General features: G+C 31.2%; 1 protein-coding gene across 1 annotated transcript; it reads left to right on the top strand.

Moving 5' to 3' along the window:
* Nucleotides 1-15,181: 15,181 nt before the first annotated feature.
* Nucleotides 15,182-24,023, top strand: LOC134701875 (G-protein coupled receptor 157-like). Its single transcript, XM_063562986.1, has 5 exons — nucleotides 15,182-15,257; nucleotides 18,323-18,392; nucleotides 19,168-19,731; nucleotides 21,185-21,390; nucleotides 22,934-24,023. Exons 3-5 carry the CDS (start codon nucleotides 19,212-19,214, stop codon nucleotides 23,300-23,302), a joined length of 1,095 nt encoding a protein of 364 aa, XP_063419056.1. The 5' UTR covers nucleotides 15,182-15,257; nucleotides 18,323-18,392; nucleotides 19,168-19,211; the 3' UTR covers nucleotides 23,303-24,023.
* The last annotated feature ends 2,995 nt before the right edge of the window (nucleotides 24,024-27,018 follow it).

Here is a 27,018-nt window from a genome sequence, read left to right as displayed (position 1 = left end):
TGAATATAATACTGGAGGATGCATGTAACACCAACTAACATATAAGTTACACGTTCAACTCTTTCAAGGAGGTTTAAGATTATGTCGAAAAGTATCGCGATTGATATATCTGTTGAAATGTTCATAAAATAACATTTTACATAGTGCATCCTTATTAAAAACCAACAACACTTTATTTCGTATCATAAAATTGTATTAATGAGTCGGTCGTATTTTTTTCTACAATTATCATATCATGAGATATGGTATGATTGCCGTTGAGTGAACTACTCGTAATAACCAATGACAAAAATGTAAACAATAACGGGTCAACACATCTATGGCCTTCAATAATGAGGGAACACTATACTGTTACATCCTCTGAAACTATTAAGGCATTTCCTGTCTGTCAGACAATTTTCAGACGCATCCACTGCGGTAAGTTCAATACTATTCAAACAATCCGCTTGCTGTCAGTTCAGTTCTGTTCAGTAGCTTTAAATTCATTTCAGTTGACGAGCTCTTTAACGGCGAATAATATTAATGTATGGTCCAATCGACCATTGTACCATCAAATGTCTGTATAAAGGCTGGGATATGATATTAGTTTTCATCTTTATTGTCAAATGTTTCCAGTGATTTTGAGTAAATTGAGAACGATTATAACAAAAGCCGATTAAAAGATTTAGTTGTCTCCCTGTTCAAACTTCATCTTTTAAATTAGCTATTGCTCAAGTTGAAAATCAAAACGAGCTGCGTGGTTTTGAAATTGGTTAACAAATCATATATGGCAAAGAGATTGATGGATTGTCAGTATTAAATTTCTGTTTGAATAGTTAAAAAAAATATATCGGGAAATTCAAAAAAATTAAATCCCAAAATATCAAATTTAAGCGTAAAAAAACGTTTGTTAAAGCTCCTGACGAAATTAACGTGTGTATTTATTCTTCACCAAACCGTACATTTATCATCACATTTATCATCACACAAGCGATAATACCGGTCAGATAACTATAAATTCCTGTTACAGACTGTTAATTTTAAATGCTATCTGTAGGTTTGAATTGTGGTCTTTCATTTTGAATTTTTGAATTTTAAGAGATTTTTTTCTCCATTTCTTTATATGGTTTACCCATTTTTTTTTATTTTTTTTTTTTATCTATTTCTGTATATTATACCACCTTATATTTTTCTATCGGGTTATTTTCTATCTTCTTTACTTTATTACTTGGTTTTAGGACTTTTCTCTGTAATATAAACCTACTTTTTTAAATTCTGTAAACCACACCCAGTCCACCCTAAAAGAAGTGAAGTATACTTTTTTTTTAGTAAAATCAACATTTCACTGTTATCAACAACAATAACATGAAGTATATTCATGTATATTAACCAACCTTCACGTGGGGCACTGAAGCGACTACCATATTCTAAATAAAGAACATTCACGAGGCAAACCTGAAAAATATATAATTTGGGGAAAACGGACAATTGATGTTACATAATCTACGACGTGCATGCATTTATTCACTTCCTATGTTTCCTTGATCGTGACATTAAAACGCAATTTGATACAATGAGTAAAGATAATGCATGAAAATTGAGAAAACCTTAACAGGAAATGTGTAATCTTCTATTATAGTAGAACTACCGTGTCAACATATATAAATATGAAGACAATCTTAGCAATCAAAAATATTATAAACAAATTTGCAATCTATTTCCAATGTCATGTGATTTTAATTTTTGATGAATGCATGATATTGGTACATCGGCCGACTGCTGTTATCTTTATCTAACTCTCTTTTATTGGATAGCGACTATTTAATACATGAATATACATGTTTCCGAGAATCATAAGTACATATATGTATTAATAATACCAAAGATATGTTAAAGTACACCCCAATCTAAGATTCATTTATCTTGCAATAGTATTACAACATTGGATATTTTCACCCTTTCTAAAGTATTCCCGACTCCAAACTAAAAACAAATTAAATTGGAAGAATTGGTCCTTCTTAGATTTTCAAAAATATGGATAGGGTAGTTTAAAAAATCTTGTCTTGCAGAGGAATAAATCTTACATTATAAAGATCACCCTCATTAAAACAAAGTATTCTTTAAAACTGATGTTTAATTATTGATTGACAACATATGTGTTACGCTAAGAGGACGTGTTTTTCATTAAACAAGTGGCATATTTCCTTGATACATATTTATGCTCACTTTGAAGCTATTATACCAAGAGTTCCAAGTAATAAAGTTGGAATTATCCTTTCAATGTTTTAACGGACGTCATCAATAGATGATTGACCTTCATGAATGTTATGTATGTTCTTATTCAATACGTAAAACGAACATGAATCATATATATAGCTCACTACCACAGCACATGTGTACAGAAATGTCAACTTTGCTGTCATATGCATCGACCGCTGCTATTACATATAAACAGTCTACAATAGAAAAGTATTATATAATTGATGAACAAAATACTTACAGTAATACAGATCACATATTATTAATTACATACAATGTATCATTTGAACTTTTTACTGAAATAAAGCGTTGGTGGATGGACTACGATACTGTACAGAAGGAAAGACAAACTTCAAATGACAGTTCTAGACTACTGGGTACATATGTACATGTACTATATTTAAGCGCTTACTCTCCATCCAAGTCACAATTTGAAAACGAAAAACCATTTAGGTCATGTATGGCTACGGACCCCGGAAATGACTAGTGTAAAACCATTCAAACGGGGGTAAACAACGGTTTAATTGAAATTTAAAAAAAAAACAACAACTAGGAACACTATAAATCACATCAAACTACTGGACATCAGGTTACTGACCTATGATAGGTGCAAACAAATATATAGCCGGTTTAAAGGTTTTATTAGGTATTAACCTTCACCCATACCCTGTAGTGTTACATAGAAAGAAACACTATGAAATACCACTTGAAATGGCTTAACTCAATCAAAAGACATATAAACACAAGTGAACCTACATCGAACGAATGAATTTGATCTTAAACGCAATGTTAATACAAAATCAATAAAATAAAGGGTGCATAAATAAAGGCAACAGTGGTATACAGAGGTGAAATGTTTGAAAAATTCAGAATATAAACCATAACATTGAACAAATCACTTTGCCGCCAAAAAGAACATTGTACACAGGTAAAAGCAAATAATTTTGTTGTAAGTATACAGTATAAATGGAGAAAGTATTCGGTTTTTACAAAATGAATGTTTTTGTAGTATTTCATAGAACTAAAAACAAAAGTTATTTTTTGTAGTCATACTAAATACTTATCAATGCTGGTATATATCTTAAATAAAGAAACAATATATGATTACCAAAATACAGTTGTATCAAAAAGTAAAATAAAAAAAAAACTGAATTCAAATCGGAAAGTCCATACTTAAATGGCAACACCCATTGATAAAACACATCAAACGAATGGACAACAATTGTCCATCAACAGGTCAAATTAATATGAAATTACGATTTTACAGTACTCGCAATTACTGAAAGCTACTTAAAAGTCAAAATCAATTAATAATAATAATTTGTATGTTTGTATTTGTTGTTCTTTTGTATCTTCTCTATCTTTTGTTCTCTTTTCTGTCAAGTTTAAATATTCAACTTACTATTATTATATAATAACGCTTTTTTTACCATGTTGTTGAGGTAAAACTGTTTTCAGATTGTTTTGCTTTGTAATCAATTTGTTTCATTTGAATGCACGGTTGACGGAAACAAATTCTGAAAAAAATGCAGATATTATGTCATCACAATCTGTTAATATTGTAACTGTCACTGTACATGATCAATCTCATTCAATGCATTTATTTTCTCTAATAAACTTCGTATTTTATGTGAAATGACTTAATTTTAATGAATATAAAGACACGACTTTGCAATTAAGAAATATTTAGATAATCTAAATATAATTCATGTTATAACGAGACAAATTGTTCGACCATTCTAAAAAGGAAATAAAATTATTTTCACACTTTTATTTTTCTAACATGATTCAAGTGAAAGGGAAAACAAGAAATTCGTGAGGTAAACAATATCATTCGTTCGATGAAAGTAAATTACTACAAAGTTTTAGGCCGGAAGTTGAAAACACACAGAAGATAAACATATGCTTTCCATGTTAAAACTGTATGTATCCTTCATACATGTATTCTTTATTCCTAGATACATAATTTGGAGCCCTTATTTATTAACTCAAAAGTGTAGGAGAAAATCATCTACAATACAGTATTTGAAAAAGTAGACAACATCAAATCTATAAAAAAATTTATTATCGTTGTGATATACGGACATCACGGTCTTATATATCAGTACAATGAGATATCAGAGTAGTGTTTGTATAAATAAAGGCATCAGTACTAGTAGTATACCGCTGTTTAAAAGAGTGAGAGAAAATAAATTCGAGTAACGAAGTAAAACCCATCACATCAACAAAACAAAATCATCAATGCAACAAACATTTACATATAAACGAACTGTTTGGTTATCACATCCATGTTACTGACTTAGTATAGGACTTCTGAATGCGACATAGCGAGTTGAATCTGCTTTTATAGCTAACCCTACCTCCCGCTTTTATAACATTGTTGAAAATATTGTTAAAATGACAACATTACGTGACAGTATTACAGTACATATAAAGACAAGAACCCTCAAATGTTGGTGACAGAGGTATTTGATACCATCTAAGGTACTGATAATATACTAGTACATGTACGTGCATGTGCATTGGGTACCTACCGTGGGAGTGTCAGCTATGTTACAACATGAGCAATACTACGGCTGTCACATGTAGAACAGGCTTTGCTTCCCCTCCTGGAGCACCTGAAATCAACCCTAGTTTCTAATTGGACCCGTATTGTTTGTGTACCCATATTTGTGACATTTTGAAAATTGTTCGCGCATTATTGTCAATATAATGGAAATTTATACCATTGTCGTACAGGTTTAGCGCTATGAAACCAGGTTCAATCCACCATTTTCTACATTTCAAAATGACTGTACCAAGTAAGGAATATGACAGTTGTTGTCCATTCGTTTGATGTGTTTTATCATTTGATTTTGCAATTTGATTAGAGACGTTCCGTCATGAATTTTCCACGGAGTTCAGTATTTTGTGATTTTACTTTTTCATAGAGACAAAGATCTTCAAAGCTTTACTTGGTTTTTATCATATCAACTGGATAAATATTTTCACTTTAGAAAATATCTCAAATAAAATTTTCAAACGGTTTTGACATTATATCTACACTGAACCTTTGACAAATAAATAAACATTTCAAAAAACTTGACGCACACATTTTATCGGTGAAAAAAGCTTAATATTTTTATAACAATATAAAGTAATTAAAACGTTCGGATGAGTTTTACAGAATTGCCTCCCTGTAGTGTTGTGTGCCACCTTAAAAGAGGGACGAAAGATACCAAAGGGACAGTCAAACTCATAAATCTAAAATTAACTGACAACGCCATGGCTACATTTTGTACAAATGAAAAAGACAAACAGACAGACAATAGTACACATGACACAACATAGAAAACTAAAGAATAAACAACACGAACCCCACCAAAAACTAGGGGTCTTAAATGTTGTACAATTTCCTTAACGAGAAGTGTGGCCCTTCTTGTCAACAGATTTCTATTCACGATAATATCAAAATAGGAAGACAGAACACGTGTAGTATATTTCAACAGTGAACATTGGACTGTAAAAGTAAGAAACATATCCTGATTTATGTGGTCGATTAAATGACGAACTAGTCTAAGAGTTAACACTCTCTTTAAGCTACATTCACTATGTTTTTCAATTGTCGAAACTTTTTCTTAAATTTATTTTTGTGGGTTCATTTATTTTCGTGTGTGGTATTATTCGCCATTTATAAAGCGATAAAGATGTCTGAAACGTTCAACATGGTTCAAGATGGTTTAACAATTATCTCTTCGTCAATTTTACGGACGCCATCACGAGTTGGTTGATCGTTATGGAATAACGATTTCGCAAATGATATCGGATATGTTCCTTACGTCGTAACTACAATCCCCTTGCTTTTCATAAATGTGATCTACCGAAATAGACTAATTACCGGATTTGATATCTCATAAGCAACACAACGGGTACTCCATTTGAAACGGGGTCTGTTTTTACTTCCAGAGCACCTGAGACAACCCCTAGTTTTTTTTATGGGGTTTGTGTTATTTATTCTTAAGTTTTCTTTGTTGTGTCGTGTGTACTATTTGTCCTTTTCGTTTTTAGCCATGGCGTTGTCAGTTTATTTTCGATTTTTTAACGATATTCCTAATTATAGGTAGGATAAGTATGTTGTACCTTAAATTGAACATGATTAAATTTTAACTACTGAGTATTGCACCACTCACGATGACCGATCATACTGTCCTGCAACTAACTGAGCTCATAATCTGATTACAAATTTTAAAATGTACTGTGCATTCGTCAGCAAATATTGTCACAAAGCCTCCTAAAAAGCCGACATGCCATCAAAAGTTGTTCCGTTTTTTAAAACTTGCTCTGATATACTATCCTCATGTACACCAATAATTTAGAACTTATGATGATGATAAGTTGAATCATTAACTGTGGGTTCATTTATTTTCGTGTGTGGGATTTTCCGTGGAATTAAAAAAAAACTTACATTTTATGGATATCTAATTTATTGTTTTTTTTATCGATGACTGCATACGATACTTTGGAAAATGTGTGGTATCCAACGAATGATAGTGAATTCACAGTCCAGGTTAAAAATAATAATCCAATTTAAAATACGTATCCTTAAAAGAGGCTTGCATTTTACACGAAAGCTATTAATTCCGTCCTCTTCTTCTCAATTGTGAATTACCAATTTATACTTATCACTGGGTAGTAAGTGATCAGCCCCAGTTCTTTCTTAATAGGATTCGTGTTGTTCTTTTCCTTGTTTTATTTAATCGATGTTCGTTTTGCTTTTTCTTTTCCTGTATTTTTATTCGGCTATTAGTCTTTTATATCCTTATATCGTGAAAGTGGTTCAGTTTTACAATTTTACAATCGGTCATATTTCATTTTTTAGAAAACGTGACCAATAGTGTTCGACTCTGTTGATGTTTTATTAATGTTTATATGTTGTGTGCCTATTGTTGTTATGCTTTTAGTAAATAAGGTTAACTAGTGTTTAGATTAGATTTGATTTTACAACAGCAGACTGTATTAGTTTGTCCCTTTATATACTTGTACCAACTGTATGCTATAAAATAATACGTACACTATGCACTTATATTTTCCTGTTTGTATATTGGCCTACTTGACAAATTTACGGCTGTAAACTTATAAGTATTAAAGATGTTATAAAATGAAATTCTAAATTGTGTGGACAGATTATAAAATTATGTACATGTACATATTTCAGACATATGGATAACAAAGTTACTAAATAAAGAAAAATAGGAACACAAAATTAAGATTAGAGTCTTTTTAAGAAATGGAATAGGGGTGTTGAAAAATAATGAATATTCTGACGAAACATAGATTCTTCATTGTTATTCAAATTGAATATTCAAATTAATAAAATAAAGGTTTTAACAAAAAAAATCATTTTTTTTCATATCGACTAACACAAAGATGGCAGTTTGAAAGTTGAATAAACCTTATCACTTATCCAAGCTGACCCGGCCACTTTTCCATTGTGGCGTCAGATATTTTGTTTTATAACGTCAAAATTTTACGGGAACCTGTGTGAAATCAAATAGTGGCAGACAAATAGCGATAAGGTGTATTGATGTCTTCATTTTCATTGTTCAAATCATGTGGTATTCACTGAAACCTGGTTCCTCCTTATTAATGGATGTATCACCGTCGAGGGCAATGACGGCATGTTAACAACGCCAACGTGATTGTCAAATAATTAACCAATTTTGATGGGCATGAATTGAGTTCTGTTACAGTGTACTTTCTGATTGTGTCTGTATGCCATGCATAAAGATGTGTCTTGGAAATAAATTAAGTGGAATTAAGTTTAAGGCTTTTGATGTTTTCTTGGGGAAGACTCTTTGACCTTTAGGTATATTGGAAATACTTTTGGCATTTATCTGTCTGCCATGGAAATGCGTGAAGATAGGTTAGCTTTTTACGTTTTTGTCGTTAACATGTCTATCAAATAGCGTTGGGTTTTTTAACTTCGGGTTGATCTGGTCATGTATGCCCATATCCCATCTACCAGCACTTTTTTTAGAGGACAGTTAGACGAGTTTCGACCTGAAATTGTCTGGAAACAACATTGTCTTACCTGTAATATAGTTATCGTTTGATTCAAATTTGTAATGCTCAGAATCGGCAATATGGAGATGCAACAGTATTGTAATGATTCAATTGCGATTACTCTTAGATCAATACTTTCGGTGTCATTTGAGTTCATCAGAGACATGTATATAGTTGTCTGGTTTCATGCTAATAGAAAAGAAAGGATATTGGTTATCAATCCATGACACAAAATCATTACATAGTAAAACATAAACCTTGTCTATCAATTCTGCACTTAAAGATACGTGTCTTGTCACAGTCATAACAATGTAGAAAAAACTTCTCATTTCCTTTAAGGCTAAGGAAACGTAGTAATTTGCCTTTGATATGCACGAATGGTTAGTAAACACATATATGGTCATCGACTTCTTAGGATAAGTCATAATGTTCATTCTGAATAAAAATATTGAACTTCATAAAATGCCTACGTCCAAACTACTCAAAGGGTTATTGCAACATTTGAATAGTTGTACAACAAATGTATCCGGAAATATCTGAACAGGCATATCACCACCTGACAGAGTTGAACGTTGTTTTTGTGTTTTTTGTATCTGGTGGGTAGTTGTCTCATTGTCAAACTCACATTGTATCACGACTTATCTGGACAGACATATTACAATCTGACAGAGTTTTACGTTGTTGTTGTGTTTTTTTTTGTATCTGGTGGTTTGGTGTCTCAGTCAAACATACAACATATTTGTGGTTTTTTAACGTTATAGGCACATAACCGTCCCTATATTCATGGTTTGTTTGAGCTTTCTGGAGAAGTGTTTTATGTCAATAACATTCATCAGTTTTCATTTTAGAAACGCAACTTTTGTAACAGTTTAATGAAAGAAAATATGAATAATAAAATTAACGGTACCAATTTTCTTGCACCAGATGCGCATTTCGACAATTCATGTCTCTTCAGTGATGCTCGTTGTCAAAATATTTGAAATCCAAAGCTTATATAAAAGATCAAGAGCTATAATCCAAAAGGTCCAAAAGGTATAGCCAAATCCGTAAAAGGAATCAGAGCTTTGCATGAGGGAGATACATTCCTTAAATTATAATAATTTATATAATATTGTAACGACAAATTTTAATAACACAACAAATCCGTATTTTCATGCCAGTACCGAAGTACTGGCTACTGGGCTGGTGATACCCTCGGGGACTAATAGTCTACCAGCAGAGGCATCGACCCAGTGGTAGTAATAAGCTGATTTCAGTGACAAATATGTTCAAGTTGTTTTATGTTTATCAATTTTGATTAAAAATATCACGAAATATGTTTATCAATACTTTGTACTTATACATCTAATAAAGTAAAATATGGTTCAAATATAAGTGTTGTTTTGAATGTCAGTGCCAAATATAGAGCAGCTTAGATATGTCAGGTATAAATATACATAATATGTACTTTTGTTTGTACCAAAATAAAACACTTAATTTGAATTATGCAAAACATATTTTTTCTAAACATGCAAGGTCGGCATTTACATTTTGGTAAAAAAAAACGAGTTAAAATGGAGTAAAACTTATTTAGTTGATATCAAATTGAACTCCTTTCTACGTAACTGTAGTTATAAACGCTGTTACAAGTAAAGAACAGGAAAACCTTTGTGCAAAGATCAAAACATTCAGTAGTTTATTTTCAGTTTGACAGTCTATTATCACAACGAACAAACGAAAATACTTTTATGGTCTTTGTAAACTCATTTTATTATGCACAATTTGTTTAATATTAAAATTCATTTTAAATTAATCAAACGGAAAACAAATTTCCTTAAAACTTCCAAAGATATCCCTGTTTTAATAGAAGGGTGCCTCCGTCGAATGTAGGGCTTTATTAGTCAAATCTGAATATTTGTCCCTCAAAAGTTATGTGTTATCAATTTTGGTAAACTATATTTTTAATTGTCAATTCCAGGACGCTGTTCAGTTAATCTCAGCGAATAGAGAACCCAATTATTCAATTTCGAATTTTCTACTATTCAGTGTAGCTGTAAGAAGGACGAAAGATAGATAACATTTGAAATTATGTATTTGTTAGAGTGCGACAAAAGTGTTTACATTCCGGGTTCATTTGTACTATTTTGGGCACCATTTAATTTCTAGATTCAAATGACATAATTTCAGTATTAAACTAAAATGTTCTGAAAATTACCCACAAGACATCTAAAATATGACGCGAATGTTAACAGCTATTGGTCATAAAGCGACCTTTAAAACAAGATTAAAATTTATACCGTATTTATAAGTAATAAAAGTCCACAAAACGACTTATGAAAAACAATTTAAATCAGAGGGTTATAGGCTTTTTGGTGCACGCACATATAAACAAAAAACAAATGTGATAAAGGGACTACACATGTTTCTGTGCATGAAACCCTCTCCTTACCACGGATTAGTAGAATAAATCGCAATATATAATAAAATTAATACAGACTTTTAAATCGGTGTGAAATGCTGTACAATGACAACTAGTAGCTTAACATACACATCATTTGGACTGGTGAGTTGTTGTCTTATTTCCAATCGTTTGTTTTCTGAAGCCTTTTTAAATGTTTTTGTCCATACATTGTACACACATGATTTGATGTTTTTGATTTGCCTCGCTCAATATGATATTTTGAATTTAAGACGTAATTGATAATACACTAGTTGTTAAAGGTATCCCATATATATTTCACATCTATACTGTAGATTATTGCCCCTTTGACGTTCAAATCATAACTTCTTATTGTTTAGTTACATGTCTGTTTCTTATTACGACATCATTGATAGAGTCATTACTTTAACAATAGAGTTTATTGAATATTTTACATCGAATATGGTACAGAGCAAAACACAAAACACAAAAGCATTGTACCACGTGAATAGCCGTGTATACCTTATTGATGAATAATCTTGAGAGAATTACATAATGCAATGACAAATGAAACGTGTACAAAATACATCAGTCTGGAATGTTTTAAAATAATTTTCGTACAAGTATCTGAAAATATACCTACTAAGAGATTGTTGGAAAAAATAACATTACGACTTTCATGAAGTGCGCTATATATTTTCAGGAGTCGGCGGTCTTAAAACACTGTGTGATAGAAGACCTGCACACAAACATGACAACGGGGAGGTTTTACCAGGATAACAGATTCATTTTTGATCAATTGAAAAAAGTTCTGTTTAGACGTATCGCTTGCAAAGTATTATTCGAGCAAGGTTCGCCTTTATTACGATTAGAGAAAAAGTAAACCAGAATGTTTCAATTAAGCTTGAAACATCTATGGAGAAATAAGATTAATTTTCATCTGTAAATAACAATAAGTAATCTTTTTTTTTTCGACCATGCTAAGAACTTGTAAATAGTTTCGACAAGATGTGTATTTGAGATCAAGAATAGGTCAAACTTCTTTAGGAATAGTTGGGCTATTGCAAACATGTTTAATGTCGCCGTAATTGTTTTGTTCCTCTCCTAAGAGCCTGTGATTCTGCGAATGTAGTTGGTTGCTATCTTCCATTTATTTTTGTGTTTTATATCTTGCTATCCTTTACTTGATTTTGATATTTGATATTTGCCAAAAAAAAAAATACATTCGCAAATCAGTGTTAATATTTAAACTCTGAGAAAGTTCAGAACGGAAAATCCCTAATCAAATGGCAAAAACCAAAGCTAAAACACATCAGACGAATGGATAACAACTGGCATATTTCTGATTAGGGAAAGGCATGTCTTACTCACTTGAAGCTACGATCGTTCTTCAATCATTAACAGCTAGGGTTTTCGTCTTTTCATAAGATAACACAACCACATTAGAAGGTAAATCACAGTCTCTATTTCAAATTATCAACAAACACTGGGTTTACTTTTACATCTGTTTAAGTCGCTTCACAAAGTCTCCCTATATATATTTTGTTTTAATTTTTGTCCTTAGCTTTTAATTTTTTTTACTGTGTAAAATATTTTTTAACAATGACTGCGTTGTTTTGATCGATACTGGTTTGTTATATCCATTGTCCATTTAAAGAATTTTAAATATATATGTTCCGATGGTTTTTAAATGAGGTCATATCTATGACCGAAGTTGCATAAAGCCTTTCTGTGTGATAGATTTCCCCAGATTAACCTTTGTTAAATTTGCACTTTTCATACAATTGTACAGTATTTATCTTTGTTTCAAATAAAGAAATACTTGGCATGAATTAATTGTTATCTTGTCCAGTACTATGGATAAAATTTCACATAAAATTTCATTATATGTAAGATAACGACTATCACGTGAATTAAACCAATCAAATGTTCACCCTTTTTCTACTGTGAACAAGCATTAGTAACTATGTTACTTCCAAGTTTCCAAAATAATCTATAGAAACACCAAATAAAAAAAAAAATAATGATGCTTTGAAGCAACCAAGATATACATGAATGTTTATGACTCCAAGATGATTTAACTACAATGAAATGTATTATTTTCCTCCATCTGTTAAATTCAAGGGAATATTTTATTTCGACCCTTTAAGTATTGCAACCGGATGTGACGTACTATGATTTGTTGCATCTCCACTGAAAATACCTCATCAACCTATTATAGGTTGCACTTTGTAAATGCAGCTGTAAAGCTCTGATTCCTTTCACTGATTTGGCTATACTTTTTGGACCATTTGGATTATAGCTCTTCATCTTTATATAAGCTTTGGATTTCAAATGTTTTGGCCACGAGCATCACTGAAGAGACATGTATTGTCGAAATGCGCATCTGGTGCAAGAAAATTGGTACCGTTAATTTTATTGTAAATGCAGCTGTTTCTCAAAACACGCCTCTTGAATATTCATAGAAAATTAATTTTGATTACATACTGGTTCCCAGTTATACTCTCTTTGTTCCATCTCACAGAGACATAACTTGGGAATGTTACAAGTAAATAAACATGTTCATACTGTTTACATTGAAATATGTGGTAACCTTTCATTCGAGGTAGGGGTAGTTAAGAAAATTAGTGTGAGTTTAAACTCTGAGAAGTTAAGGGCATATAAACGTTGAAAATATGCCGAAAAGCCCTATATTTTGACCTTTGAAAAAAATTGTGGTGCATATGAACTTTCAATTCTAGGATAAGATTGTTAAAACTTCATAGTAAAAGGGGTACAGTTTTAGCCGTAAAAGGAGTTCCTATGGGAAATTGCATTGTCAATATTTACAGAAATGCAACCTTTAAGTACCATTACAGAATTCAGTAGTGAATATTGAACTGATATTTTTCTGACACACTTTAGTGAACCCCCATATTTTAGGGAGTTTATTGAGCCCACTCATTAATTTTCTTCGGTATATAAGGAGCGATGCGTTGTCTGGTAATAGTGTAAGGAACTGGTTGTACATACATTACTGTATACGGTCATTATGGACACTTTTTTAGTATTTAAAACTTATAAGGGAGGTATCATTTATGATATAAGCAGTGTATATTAGTTAGTACTATCATTCTATTTTACCCTCTTTTATTCTTCCCTTCTTTTCTTTTATAGCCTGTTTCCTTCTGCAGTCATTGTTCTTTCTGTTTTGTATGTCGTGCATGGTGAACATTTTCAGCAGATATTTGCTAACCTTGATAGTGTAATATGAATTTCAGATGGCCTTGCAAATGATTAGGATATTGCGTGTTTGATTTCGATTGATATTCATTATAATTCTTTAAATATGACAGATCAATTCTTTTTGCAACATGACGCCATAAACTAAGGTTGTGTCCCCAATTATAACTGAAGCATACACAACAATATTGGACAGCTTTATACAGAACAAAAAAGAACATTATATGTATATATATTGTGTCTTTTGTACGGTAGTAAAGTCAAGTGAGTGTGTTTATCAAAAAATAGCTATATATCAATTAAAAAGTGTTAAGTTTTAAAATTACGTTGTTGTGTTGCTTTAAGCTATTTTGATTACCTAACAATTAATATATGAGTACATTTTGTATACCACATTGTCAAAATTGGTACTAACTTAAGATTGCATTTATAAAATAGTAATGATAATACAATAATTAAAGTTATTATTATAAATTGATAAAATAAAAAATAAATTTAATAAAATTTGAAGTAGTAATATTTATCTCACAACATGTTTTCATAACCGAACAATACTTTTAAGGTAACTTTAAACAACTTATTTAATAAAAGAAAAAAGAAAAAATCAGTTATGGGGTTAAACTACGTCAAGCGCCATCCATGAATCAACTGAACAAAAGCTACACTTTCTTGGTCCTCAACAACTTTATTTGTCGGTTGATTGACTTCTATCATTTCTATTGTAAAAATAAAAATCTTATGTACAACAAATATTGAACACAAATAGCGCCAGAAATAGTATCTGTATATACATTGGTGTTGCAAAAATGGTGATGTACTATAATAAGCAATTTGGTACTATATTTCCCATTGGTACAATGTATATTTCGGCTTTTTCTACCGAAGTTTCGGTTAAGAAATACAGAATATTTATTCAAAGTTGTATTTAAAAAATGACGGTCTTATCTATTATACGTAGGATAGTATGCTTAACTAAGTTCGTCTTTCTTAATATACGTTTTATTTGATAGATTCCTAAAATAGCAAAAATTCAGTTAGAAACCATATTAAATCTTTTCTTGTCTGATTTTTTTGTTATAACAGCATCAAAGTTATCACATGCAACTATGGAATAAAAAATTTTACAGGTTTTAAATACCTATTCAACTGTTTAAATAATTAGGTACATACCTTTGAAAAAGGGTAAAATATTTTAGTATTTGATCTATATAAAACTACCTTTAATAATAACGCTGTCAAATCAACTAAGTTATTTAAATTTTAAATATCAATTACTTTACACACGTATGTTGTATTATAAAGAGGGAAGTTCTATTATACATGTCGCAAAATAAGTGTCTAAACGATTTTTGTTAAGGTAAGTGAAAATACCAGCCAGTGTATTTAAATATTAAGCTTAAAGTCGCATCTATTTGTCTGAAATTTCACCGAGGAAGCGTTAATAAAAATATTAGCTGGCATTCACGGAATAACTCAATTAACATCAAGTAGGTCACCGCTTACTGTTCCTCAAGGTGAGTACATTTAAATATAAAGCTGTATTTTGGTTGCAAAATTTAATAATACATCAATCATATAGTATAACCGCTAATTTTGAGATGTAGAACTGTTGCAACAACAATACGCATCATTTAAAGAGATCAGAGAACATAAATTGTGAAAACATAATATTCATGCAGTTTTTTTTTTGGCTTAAAAAGTGTCATATGATCGGAGATATGAAGATGAGCATCTGGAGAGAGATGAAAGGACTTGAAATGAATTACACAGTCCATGTACAAACAGCGAAGAAAACTTATTGTTTTGCTGAATATTTATTACAAGATATGACAAAAGAAAAGAAAAAAGAAGCTTTTGCTGATTATATGTTATCCACATATGTTGACACAGTGCTTTGTTCCCACCATCCGTATTGGCTGAAACTCTATCTACCACAAGACGGGGCAGAATCATTCCACCGGAATTATTATCAACTGTTTTATGCATATCATCCTTCAATGTTTGTTTTTTTGGCAATACAATGAAGTTACAAGCTACTAATTACATTAAATTTGGAAACCCATTCAACAGCAGTAAGAAGAAAGCATGTTTCAGAAAAAGAAACAATCAGTTGCCATGTTAACTGGTGCTTCAAAGTCCGAATAAAGGAGGAGGGAAGTAATTTTTCTTCTAAATGGCGCAATCGTATGTTTTATTTTAGGCACAAATGATACCATGCAATTTTAAAAACAGGTGGCGCAAACGTAGTATTGGGGGGAAATGTTGTGGTACATAAGGACGCATTTTTGGCGCAAACGAATCTCTCCCAAATTGTTAGCGAATTCCTCACATAAAATTGCCTTATCCAATAAACACGAAGTGTCCATACCAATGGAGAATCAACGAGCATAGTATTGTATTAAGGTGTGGTAATGATCTTTACTATACCAAAATGAAGAGTTTTTTTACTTAATATTTATAGTGGTAAACGTGATTTAATCTTGAAAGTGTACCGTGAGCTTTGTATTGCATTGCAAAGAAAGAACAATATGTCGATAAATCTATACATTGGTACATGAAACACTACGAGACTACTTCATTGGCAAATACTCAACAGACCATGCAGACCATAATAAATTCGAGAAAAGGAAATATAGTGTAGAGTACAAAATATATACATATGACAAATGCAATTCAGATAAATAAAACTGCATGATTGAAATATAGGTGTTAGGTACATATTTTACCATACATCAAGATAAATTAACTCAGCAAGGCAATTCAAGGCTGAGACAATGCAAGATCAAATACATTAAGAGTTAGATATGCTTACATATAGTGCGAAACAGACATAACTCATTTATAACAACTGATAGCTAATGACAAATTGACATGTACCAAAAAGAAACATGTGCGCGTATAAAGAAAATACTGTAAACTTAATAGATAGAAGGAAATTTGGTCTGATTTAGCCAGGATTGGTACGACCAATATATTTATTTAACTTACATTGAACACAACAGTGCAAACAGTTATAAGTCACATAACGGGTTTCACTAAAGAAAAACTCGTACCGTTTAGTAACAGCTCAAGCGAGAAATACGACGGCACGATTAAAATACAGATCAAAAGTTAAAGGAAAATCAGTAGTTGCAGATATGCAACCAATGGCAATCACTGTATTTAGGTGTTATACATGTACTTCCAAATAATAGTATATTCTGTTGCATACGGAAAAAGGTAACAAAAACCAATATTCCCTTGAATTTGATAGTTGTAAAAATTAATCCAATATTGCATTGCAGTAAGATAAAATCTTGGTCATAGACATATATCCTGCGTGTTTCTGAGCACTATTAACTTTTCTATTTTGTGTTTCTATAGAATATGTTGATTACTTGATGTTACATGGTTACTAAAGCATGTAACACTTGTACGCAGATAAAAAAAGAGGTGAAAATTTGACTCCTGCCAATAATTGAAACAAAATTAGTTCTGCACATTTTTGGGAAAAAAATCAGTTTTACAAAGACAAAAAGATAGAAATCAATGGTGGCATTACACAATAACGGGTTCTGGCTTGACAATCACATAAACAATTTGGCTGAGATAAGCGTTTAATTGACCTATCAACCTTTCCTTACTTTAGACTGTGAGATCTATTTGTATAACACTAAGAGCAAGTGTAAAGTTAAGTTGGAAAGGACTTGAATCATTAGATCTTTACTGAACACAAAATAACAAAAATAACAAATGGACACCAAAATACCGTTAGTAGAGCAATTTAGTAAATTTAGGTGGTAATGATTGAAAGATATTGATATTGGCATTCTTATATAATGTTTGACTAAATCAAGACATTTTTGCATGAAAATCATTTAAACAGCATATGAAAATTAGTAGAACAAGTAACATATACACATGATTCATGCACACTAACATGTTATTTCTTTAATTCTATGTAATGTATTTACAACTGATATGTAATAAAAAGACACTATGAATGAACTAATTAAAATCTTAAGGTAAAAAACATTACTGTAATGAATGTCAGATAATTGTATCATCATTTTAAAATGGAATAATCTAAACACGGAAGCAAGTTTAAGCGAGAGCATAACATACACTTTCATTAGAAATACACCCAAAATTAACAGGAAGATAAAGTACAATGTGTAAGGTGCATGCATGTAAACCTAGTTAGCTTATCTATAATACGGAAGTTTTACTTTATAAGAACAATACTTGAAAATCAATGACTAAATATATAATATTTGTTTAGTTCATGTTTATATGTTGAAGGGAATTTTTACTTTGATGTCACATTATACCCAGGGTCTGGATGGGTGGGCCCTGATGTATGTAGTGTTTAATCTTTTATACTGTTTGTCTCATTTAATTATTTCTCGTATACTGCATACTTCTCTATTCTTTTTATTGTAGCGATGTAGGTTTTACGATCCCTAGACAAAATTTAATTTGAGTACACATCAAGGCAATTATACTCTTTGAGGTTAGTACTTATATCGACTTATAAGAAGATGAAATTTAATGTGTCTTAAAATAAAGTTATCAAATATAAACATAAACATAAAGGTTCTTTCTAAGTGTTACATGTAGTTGTTCTTCACTTGTACCTATATTTTGACTTTTATATTTATAATGTCTGTTTAGTTCACGCATCATTGTAAATATAACGTCAAAGTGAGAGGTTAAGCGTTTTGAAACCAGGTTTAATCTACCATTTTCTACATTTGAAAATGCCTGTAACAAGTCAGGTATATTGCAGTTCTTGTCCATTCGTTTTTTTATGAGTTTTGTCATTTGATTTTGACATATGATTATGGACTTTCCGATTGGATTCTCCTCTGTGTTCAGTATTTTTGTGATTTTACTTTGTTTTGGGCAGTCCATATACATGTAAGACGATAAATAAATGACATTGTTTTCAATAACTATTATGTAATTAAACACCGTAACGTCACCATTATTTCCATTGAAAACTTATTATTTTTCAGAATATACTAGCCTAGAAAATAAGTTTATATATCTTCAATATCATTGCAATTATATCAAAACGAAAGTAACATGTATATCATCCAATATTTCTAAATTATGTTTCATTATTATAGGACTATTTTTATTTACAATTTAATTTAACATTTTTTAAGTTAATTCTTAACAACAACATTGACTGTGACTTAAAATGTTGGTGTTGTTGTCTTTTTCAATGTCTATAAATAATTCTAAATGAATCATATATATCACACATTTTTTGTTTATTGTAGAATCAATTCGATTTACTTCCGTATTCAAAATATTGGATTACACAATGGCGACATTTACATCATCTACACCTTTTGTAAATTATACAACAAATGTAATATCCACGATTGGACCTATACCAGTTTTACCAGTTACATACAAACCGATAGAAGGTGGAGACATTGCATTAACATTAATTGCAAGTACATTGTCAATATTCGGTGCAATTTTAATATTCGTGGCATATTGTGTGACCGATAGCTTCCGACCAGAAAATGAAACCAGAAGACTATTGATATATTTAACTGTATCAGATTTAATCGTTGCTTTTGGCAATTTCGGAGGAACGATAAGATATAAAGCTGTATTTGGCGATAAAGAATTTTCTCTGAATTGTACTATGGACACTAAATGTGATCTATTTTGTGTTGTTCAGAGTTTTATTTCTGCCACAGCATCCATGTGGTCGTTCTTCTGGAATACAGCAATTGCTATCCATATATGTGTTGCTTTGGTTTACTGCCGACATGGTTCATGGCCTTGGAAGATGAAAATATTTACTCATTCTGTATGTTGGTTGGTGCCTTGTAGGTATTTTCTCTATGTGTGCATTTATTTCTAACACATACGATGCGAACGGCTAAGCGCGCACATATTTTAATTTCAAGTTTAATTTGTTTCTAACATGTCTAACATACATTTGCAAAGTTTACATAATCTTTGACAAACTGTGCACTCGCAAAAAATGTGTCTACTGTTTGTCGTTCATCGTTTGTTAGAACAAACGCTACATTCTAACTTCACCCAGATTAAACGATTTATTTGTTTCTACTTTTGTAGCGTTTCGAAAATAATACAAAACGCAACATAACGTTTACAAAATTTTGATTAGAAAAAGATGCACTCTTTATGTGTACGCAAAATATATATAAATTTCAAAACTTCATTTAGTAAATCTAATGTGAATCGATAGTTATAATAATGAGTCATTACAGATCCATTTTATTCATATAGCTCCTTTATTTGACAACAATTAAATCCAACTTAACAATATATTTTATACAATACTTTTCGGTTTCTTTTTTGTTTCATATGACAATGAAATAAATAAGGATTCTAAATTAACGTTACATGTGAATGTGAAAGACACAGAATGTAAAAACACGTTGGAATAAAACATTATAATTTAATTAAAAATGTAGATAAAACTTTCAGATTTTTTTCAAATCAGCAGAAATTGCAACAACGTAACATATGAGTAAATTACGAGCACACGACACAGCCTGAAAAAAAACCAATAAAAGCAAAGCATAATACATCGACAGTGACACATATTTATTGAAAATGAGCAATAACAATTTCTATTTTTAATGGGGTTTTTTCCTACAAAACTTGAATTCGAGCTTACATGTACATGAAGAGAATACTTACAAACCGTTGACTGACAAGAAGCTGAAGAAAATTAATATAAAAAGATGATGTGGTATGATTGCCAATTAGACAACTCTCCACAAGAGACCAAATGACACAGAAATTAACAACTAGTGGTTACTGTACGGCCTTCAACAATAAGCAAAGCCCATATAGCATAGTCCGCTATAAAAAGCCCCGGAATGACAATGTAAAACAATTCAAATGAGAAAAAAACGAATGACCTAATCTATGTACAAAAATTAACAAAACCAATATTGTAACTCATAATCAAACAACAACTCCTGTATTACAGGCTTCTGATTTGAAACAGGCACATACATACAGAAAGTGGAGAAGGCTTAAATCATCACATGGATATATATACAAATACTACAAATACAAGTGGACGTGACCGGGTACTTGTACATTCCAATAACAAAAAGACACCAAGTACAGATTTGCGAGTACTCGTAGTTACTGCCACTAACAACTAATAAAAATCGTGCATCTGAGACTAAGCATTTTACACTTAAAGGGGCACTGATTAGAACTTTTTATGATGATAAATTTTTAAGCTGTTATATGCAATAAGTATCTATAGATACATTCTTTTAATTATAATTTTAGTGAGTATAACTATAGCTGCCGTTAGTAACGATGTTCTAGGGGAAGACTTTTCCCAAGGAACCGGTGCCTGGTGCTGGATCTCTTCCTGTATTGATAAGAACGCCAGAACATTATGGATGGTGGTTACCGGTAAAGGATGGGAAATCACATGGTATTTTGTGACTTGCATTATGTTCTTTTTTGTAAAAGGATACATGTGGAAACAGGTACTGCAACTATAATTTACTTTAGTTTCATAGTTAGTGTGACAAATCTCAATTATATCATTATACCCAAACCTCCACAAAAGACTAATAATCTATAGCTACTAAAAGAGGGACGAAAGATACAAAAGGGACAGTCAAACTCATAAATCTAAAACAAACTGACAACGCCAAGGCTAAAAATGAATAAGACAAACCGACAAACAATAGTACACATGACACAACCTAAAAAAATAAAAAATAAACAACACGAACCCCTATATGTCTTTTACCTGCAAGTTTACAATGAAAAAACTGTCAGGTAAAAAAAACATTTAGCTTTATCTATGGAGGAAGCTAAAACCGAATGAAATGAAACTAAAATTTTGTAAGTTTCAATCATTTAAAAAGTAAAAAAAAATACTAATATGTTAATAAAAAAATGTCTCCTTTACACAACTGCAGTGACAAATGAAGTTCAAGACTAAGAAGCACAAAACGATTTAAGATCGAGGATTAGAAATTGTACTCCTCATTTTTAAGCAAATCTTTGTACATTAATAGAATCAACCTTGTTGTGCATGACAGGTTGGTACGATGTTAATTAGTTTTCAATAATTTCGAAAAAAAAGGTGTAAAGGACATTAGCAAGGCTACGATAATAGTATAAAATCTCTCTGAAAAATCAATCTTATCACGGTAAACAAAACCGGTACCATATTGACAATATAATATGTGCCAAAGGACGAGTGATTGCAATGAACATATGTCGATACAACTGGTTGGTTTATTTCTAGCATTGCACAAGGTCATGCTATTCCCAAACTGGTTATGACGTATTTACACAAAATCCGTTGGATGATAACTGATTGCTAATTTAGTATAGGAGAGGAGAAACTTATTGATTAGTTGTAAATGGCTGTAATGAGTCTAATGTAAACAAAACACGGGTCTGGTGTATTATATTATAACCCTAGTACAATAAATAACTACTAACATGTTGTAACGTTCTATTGTATTATTAATTTGTGTATTTCTCTGTCCTGAATGTTTTTCCATTTATTTGTATTGCATTTCTGTCATGTTATGTTGTTTTTAGTGTTATATTTAACATTGCCATAAAAGCGGGATGTTTGGCTAGCCACAAAACCAGGTTCAACCCACCATTTGTTCTTAAAATGTCCTGTGCCAAGGTAGGAAAATTATCTTATAGTTCGTTTCTGTGTGTGTTGCATTGTCGTTTGGTATTTTGTTGCGATTTAGTGTTTCTGTTGTTTCGTTTTTTCCCATCTATATATTTGATGTGTTTCCCTCAGTTTTAGTTTGTTACCCGGATTTGCTTTATTCTCAATCGATTTATGACTGTCGAACAGCGGTATACTACGCTTACACTAAATTGAACTAGCCTTTGATAACTGAGGGAAAACTTTTTGAGTTCTTTCTGTTTATTTTGTACGATTGTTGTGCTTTGTAACGATCTATTTAGTTCATGCAATGTTACTGATTTCTATATAATTCAGTATTCAAAAGCATATATCTTAATACAAAAACTATTTCTATTTCATAGAGACGAAGACACAATCGACGTCATTTCAGTGAAGTATCAGAACGACTGAGAGCCGAAGATGAAAATTATCTTTACTTATGGTTGATCGGGTATTGTCTCAGAATATGGGGAACATGTCGATTTTTCTTATATGCGTTACGACGGCATACAGATAATCCACTGTCTCATTTTGACTCTACAGATGATGTGTTTCTTCATTTACAAAGTTTTGGAGACAGTGCGCAGGCGTTTTGCACGTGTATTTTATTTTGCTTCTTAGATAAGACTACGAGACATCACCTCTACAAAAAACTGTGTTGCAAAAAATCTGATGAAGAGGAACTAAGACCAATTATAAACGAAAAAACAAATAGCAATTATTCTGTTTAAAAATGAATAACATTTTTTTTTGGATATACGTTTTAGTATGTAATTGATAAATAATAAGAATTTTGGTTGATCTGGTAACCATGACGGTGACAGCTAATGCCCCTTTAATAAAAACTGTGTTGATGGTAAAACTAAGTAATAACTTTCTTTCAACTGCTGTATGTAGTATTTTTTTTTTAATTGATTGCTCAACGCTATCCAAAAAATCTTCAAGTGGTATCTTTTTAAAACGTATTATTTTATCTAGGCGACCTTGCGTGAGTGTATAAGAAATAATTAATTAAAATAATAAAATCAATAAAATTGATTACGAAATTTTAAAATTACTTGTATCTAATCAAATGCATGATTTCAAATGTAAAATATGAAATAATATCAAAAAGGATTGTGATTTAAAAAAAATGTTTTTAAATGAGAATATTCAATTCGTAGTGTCATCGTATCGTAAAACACGACGTTCAACGTTTAAAATCATGCACAATTTCTGTATACGAGTTAATAAATGATGATGCGTTTCGTTTTATCTTCATCTTCACGTAAAACATTGAGAGAAAAAACATGAACAAAGTAAGGATAGAGATATGACGATCTTTAGACACCTAATTAGGTGTCCTGAATTTAGGTCGAAATGTGTGATATATCCTAAGTTACGATAGATTCTAGAACACGACTTATGATAAAGTCTTGTCATAAAATGGTCTTAGGACACGTCCTAATCCTAAGATAGATTCGAGAAAATCACCCCATATGTATATTCAGAACGATAACATGTTAAGAAAGTGCTAAGATGCACAGAAATTTTGATGCACTATTTTGATTTATATGAGATACGTGTTTCTCTTTTTCATAATACCGTGTGGTAGTCTAAACAACCAAACGATACCCAGCCGGAAAGGCCATGTCAGAGGGAAAGAGATATAATGGTCAAACGATACCAAACCAGAAAGGTTAAGTCAGAGGGAAAGACATATAGTGGTTAAGAGTGTAACTGGAGTAAATTGGAAGTAGCTTTTCTACAATGATTTAGGAAGTTGCTGTGGGAAGCTAAGACTTTAAATTGTTCTCTTTACAATTGGTGTTTTAATCTTTTCCATGTTTTCTTTTACATTGCGTACTTTGATGTACTTTTTGTCGCATTGAAATCATGCCTCGAACAACCAAAACTTTGCCTTTTTAAATAGTAAAAAAGTATGCACTTGGATGAGTTCCTTGATATAACAAAGTTTGTTCCTCTGGCAGAATAGAAAAAAGAAGCCATTCAAATCCTTGATATCTACATAAAAAGAAACATTACAAGAACAGTGAATTGTTTTGTAAAAAGGTCAATTATCAAAAAATATCTGTTGAAAGGTTTCTTTTTATGTGCATGTAATTGCTTTAAAACAATTTGGTGAAGATATTAATACACATAACTTTTTGACCTTTTAGTGGTCAGTTATGGATCATTGTCAACAGTAGAAATATTGTTCGTATAAAGATTAATTAATTTATACAAGTCTTTGTATTTTGTCAGGTTTCCGAAATTCTCTGGTTTTATCCATTGGAATGCCTTAAAATAAATTGCCCATTGACCCCCATTTTTCTTTTTATAAATCTTTAACATGTATAATTATGATTCATTTGTAAAAGTCTTATAAAATCTTATTTATTCTTAATAGTTTTTGAGAACTTTAACGTGTCAATGATAAAGCTATGAAAAATCAAGAGAGTACATTTTCACGACAAAATTTTATTATGTTATATCTCGAAAACAAACGCACTGATCTATATAATTTATTTGCTTTTTTGATTCCTTAAATATTCATCTATCAATATATACTAGTGTTATGGAAAGCTCTTTATTTTAAAACTGAGTAGCGAACTTCCTTAATGTAATATGAAAAGTAACATATTTGTTGATATGTTCACCCCACTCCTTTTTTTTATAATTTCGTATTTACAAATTGTGCCATAGACAAAATGTATTCGTTCAGTGCAGGTTTACATTTTTTATCTCATATGTGTTTTGATTGACTTACGCCATTTCAATTGATATTACAGTGTTTGTATTTCTATATATTGTGATGCTAAACTAGTACATGTATTTCATGTTAGGGTGAAGAATGGCACCTGTTAAAACGTTTTAGTCCGTTGATTTTGATTGCACTTGTTCTAAGTCAGTGGTTTTCGTTCGTTTGTTGGTGTGGTTAATAAGAGTTTTTCCTTTCTCTTTTTTATATAAATTAGACCGTTGGGTTTTCTTATTTGAGTGGTTTAACACTAGTAATTTTGGGGCTCTTTAAACCTGGCTGTAAGATGTGAGCCAAGGCACCGTAATGGTTTACTTTTTATGAATTGTGACTTTGATGGGAAGTTGAAAATATAAAACAGTAAGCTATTTAGATTGGTTATAAAAAGTTGCATATCTCTAAGAGCTGTAGATACAAATAATATCAGTGTCACAAAACAATATTGACATTATATTTACAATTTATTGATATACCACTAGAAAAGTGGGATCTGGCTAGCATTTTTTCTATAGATGTCAAGGTGGTCACGGTCGACTAACAAAGAACAGCTGCAATCCTAAATCTTGTCGCCGTTAGAGTTAAAAGTTTTTACTGTGAAATGACTTAAAGCAAAGATTTATTACCAAAGCATAGGTGTAATTTTATACCCATGTATCCATTGGATTTTTTTTACTGAGAGATGACTTCCTGTAAAATACGTTTCTACATTAGTATTGAAAATAAATATCATATTAAAATCATTGATTCATAAAGTTTTGTTTATTTACTGTAAATCGTTCTATATTGTGTTTATGTACGTGTATGTCGTGGCGATTTTAGTTTCTCTTCGAGTTCTGGCTTTGAATGTACTTTTAAAATATGTATTTTCCGCCTTTGCTTTCAGAAAAAGTATCACGTTTCATATCGTAGGTTGAAGTCAATTAACAGATTGTTTTCTAATGATTTTAATCATTTTCTAATTAGAATTTGTCGCTTGATTTAACCGATTATTGCAATTGGTCCTTTACATGCGTTATGAAAATGCAATATTTGAAGTAGTCAAATAAGATCTGCGAATAGTAATGTTGACCATATAAACCGTGTTGAACCATATGCGAGTTGTTGGCTATGTTTATCACGGAGTGTCGGTTTGAAGCAAAGCAAAACTATCAAAACCAATTCAAGTATCAAAGCTGCTTTTTTCAGAACCAAATTATGTATTGGCACGGAAGGACCCGAACCATAATCTATTTCTAGCAAGCAGGAGCAGATGTGTTTTGTACTCTGGTTTCTCAAACACCTCCCCCTAGTTTTCCGTATTATGGATTTTGAGGCTACATACAAGTTTGAGGATAAAATTACTTTTGACGATTTTTTTCCTGCATGATTTAGGTATAGAAATGAATTCCTATTAAAAGAAACATTACCAAATGCCAGTTTCGTAGTCAAAGACATTTGGGTTAAAAACGATTTTTCGTCAAAATATATTGTGTCGCTTTGGGTATAAAATTTTGTGTCTCAAGGGGAAAAGGCATTTATTAGAAAAACAAATAAAGTCAATAACTAGTCCTTTGATACTCTGTATTTCAAACGCACCTTCTTTATTATGAGGTCAAATTACAAAAGTATGGTATTTCATTTTGTACGTTTCTCAGTCTTCTACGTTAAATCCTTTTTAATCTTAGAAAAATGATAAATAGTGAAAAAAAGACTAAAAGTGTTTGGTGC

The sequence above is a fragment of the Mytilus trossulus genome, unplaced genomic scaffold (genome assembly GCF_036588685.1).
Source record: "Mytilus trossulus isolate FHL-02 unplaced genomic scaffold, PNRI_Mtr1.1.1.hap1 h1tg000360l__unscaffolded, whole genome shotgun sequence".
Lineage (NCBI taxonomy): Eukaryota > Metazoa > Mollusca > Bivalvia > Mytilida > Mytilidae > Mytilus > Mytilus trossulus.
This window is presented reverse-complemented; position numbering and strand designations above follow the sequence as displayed.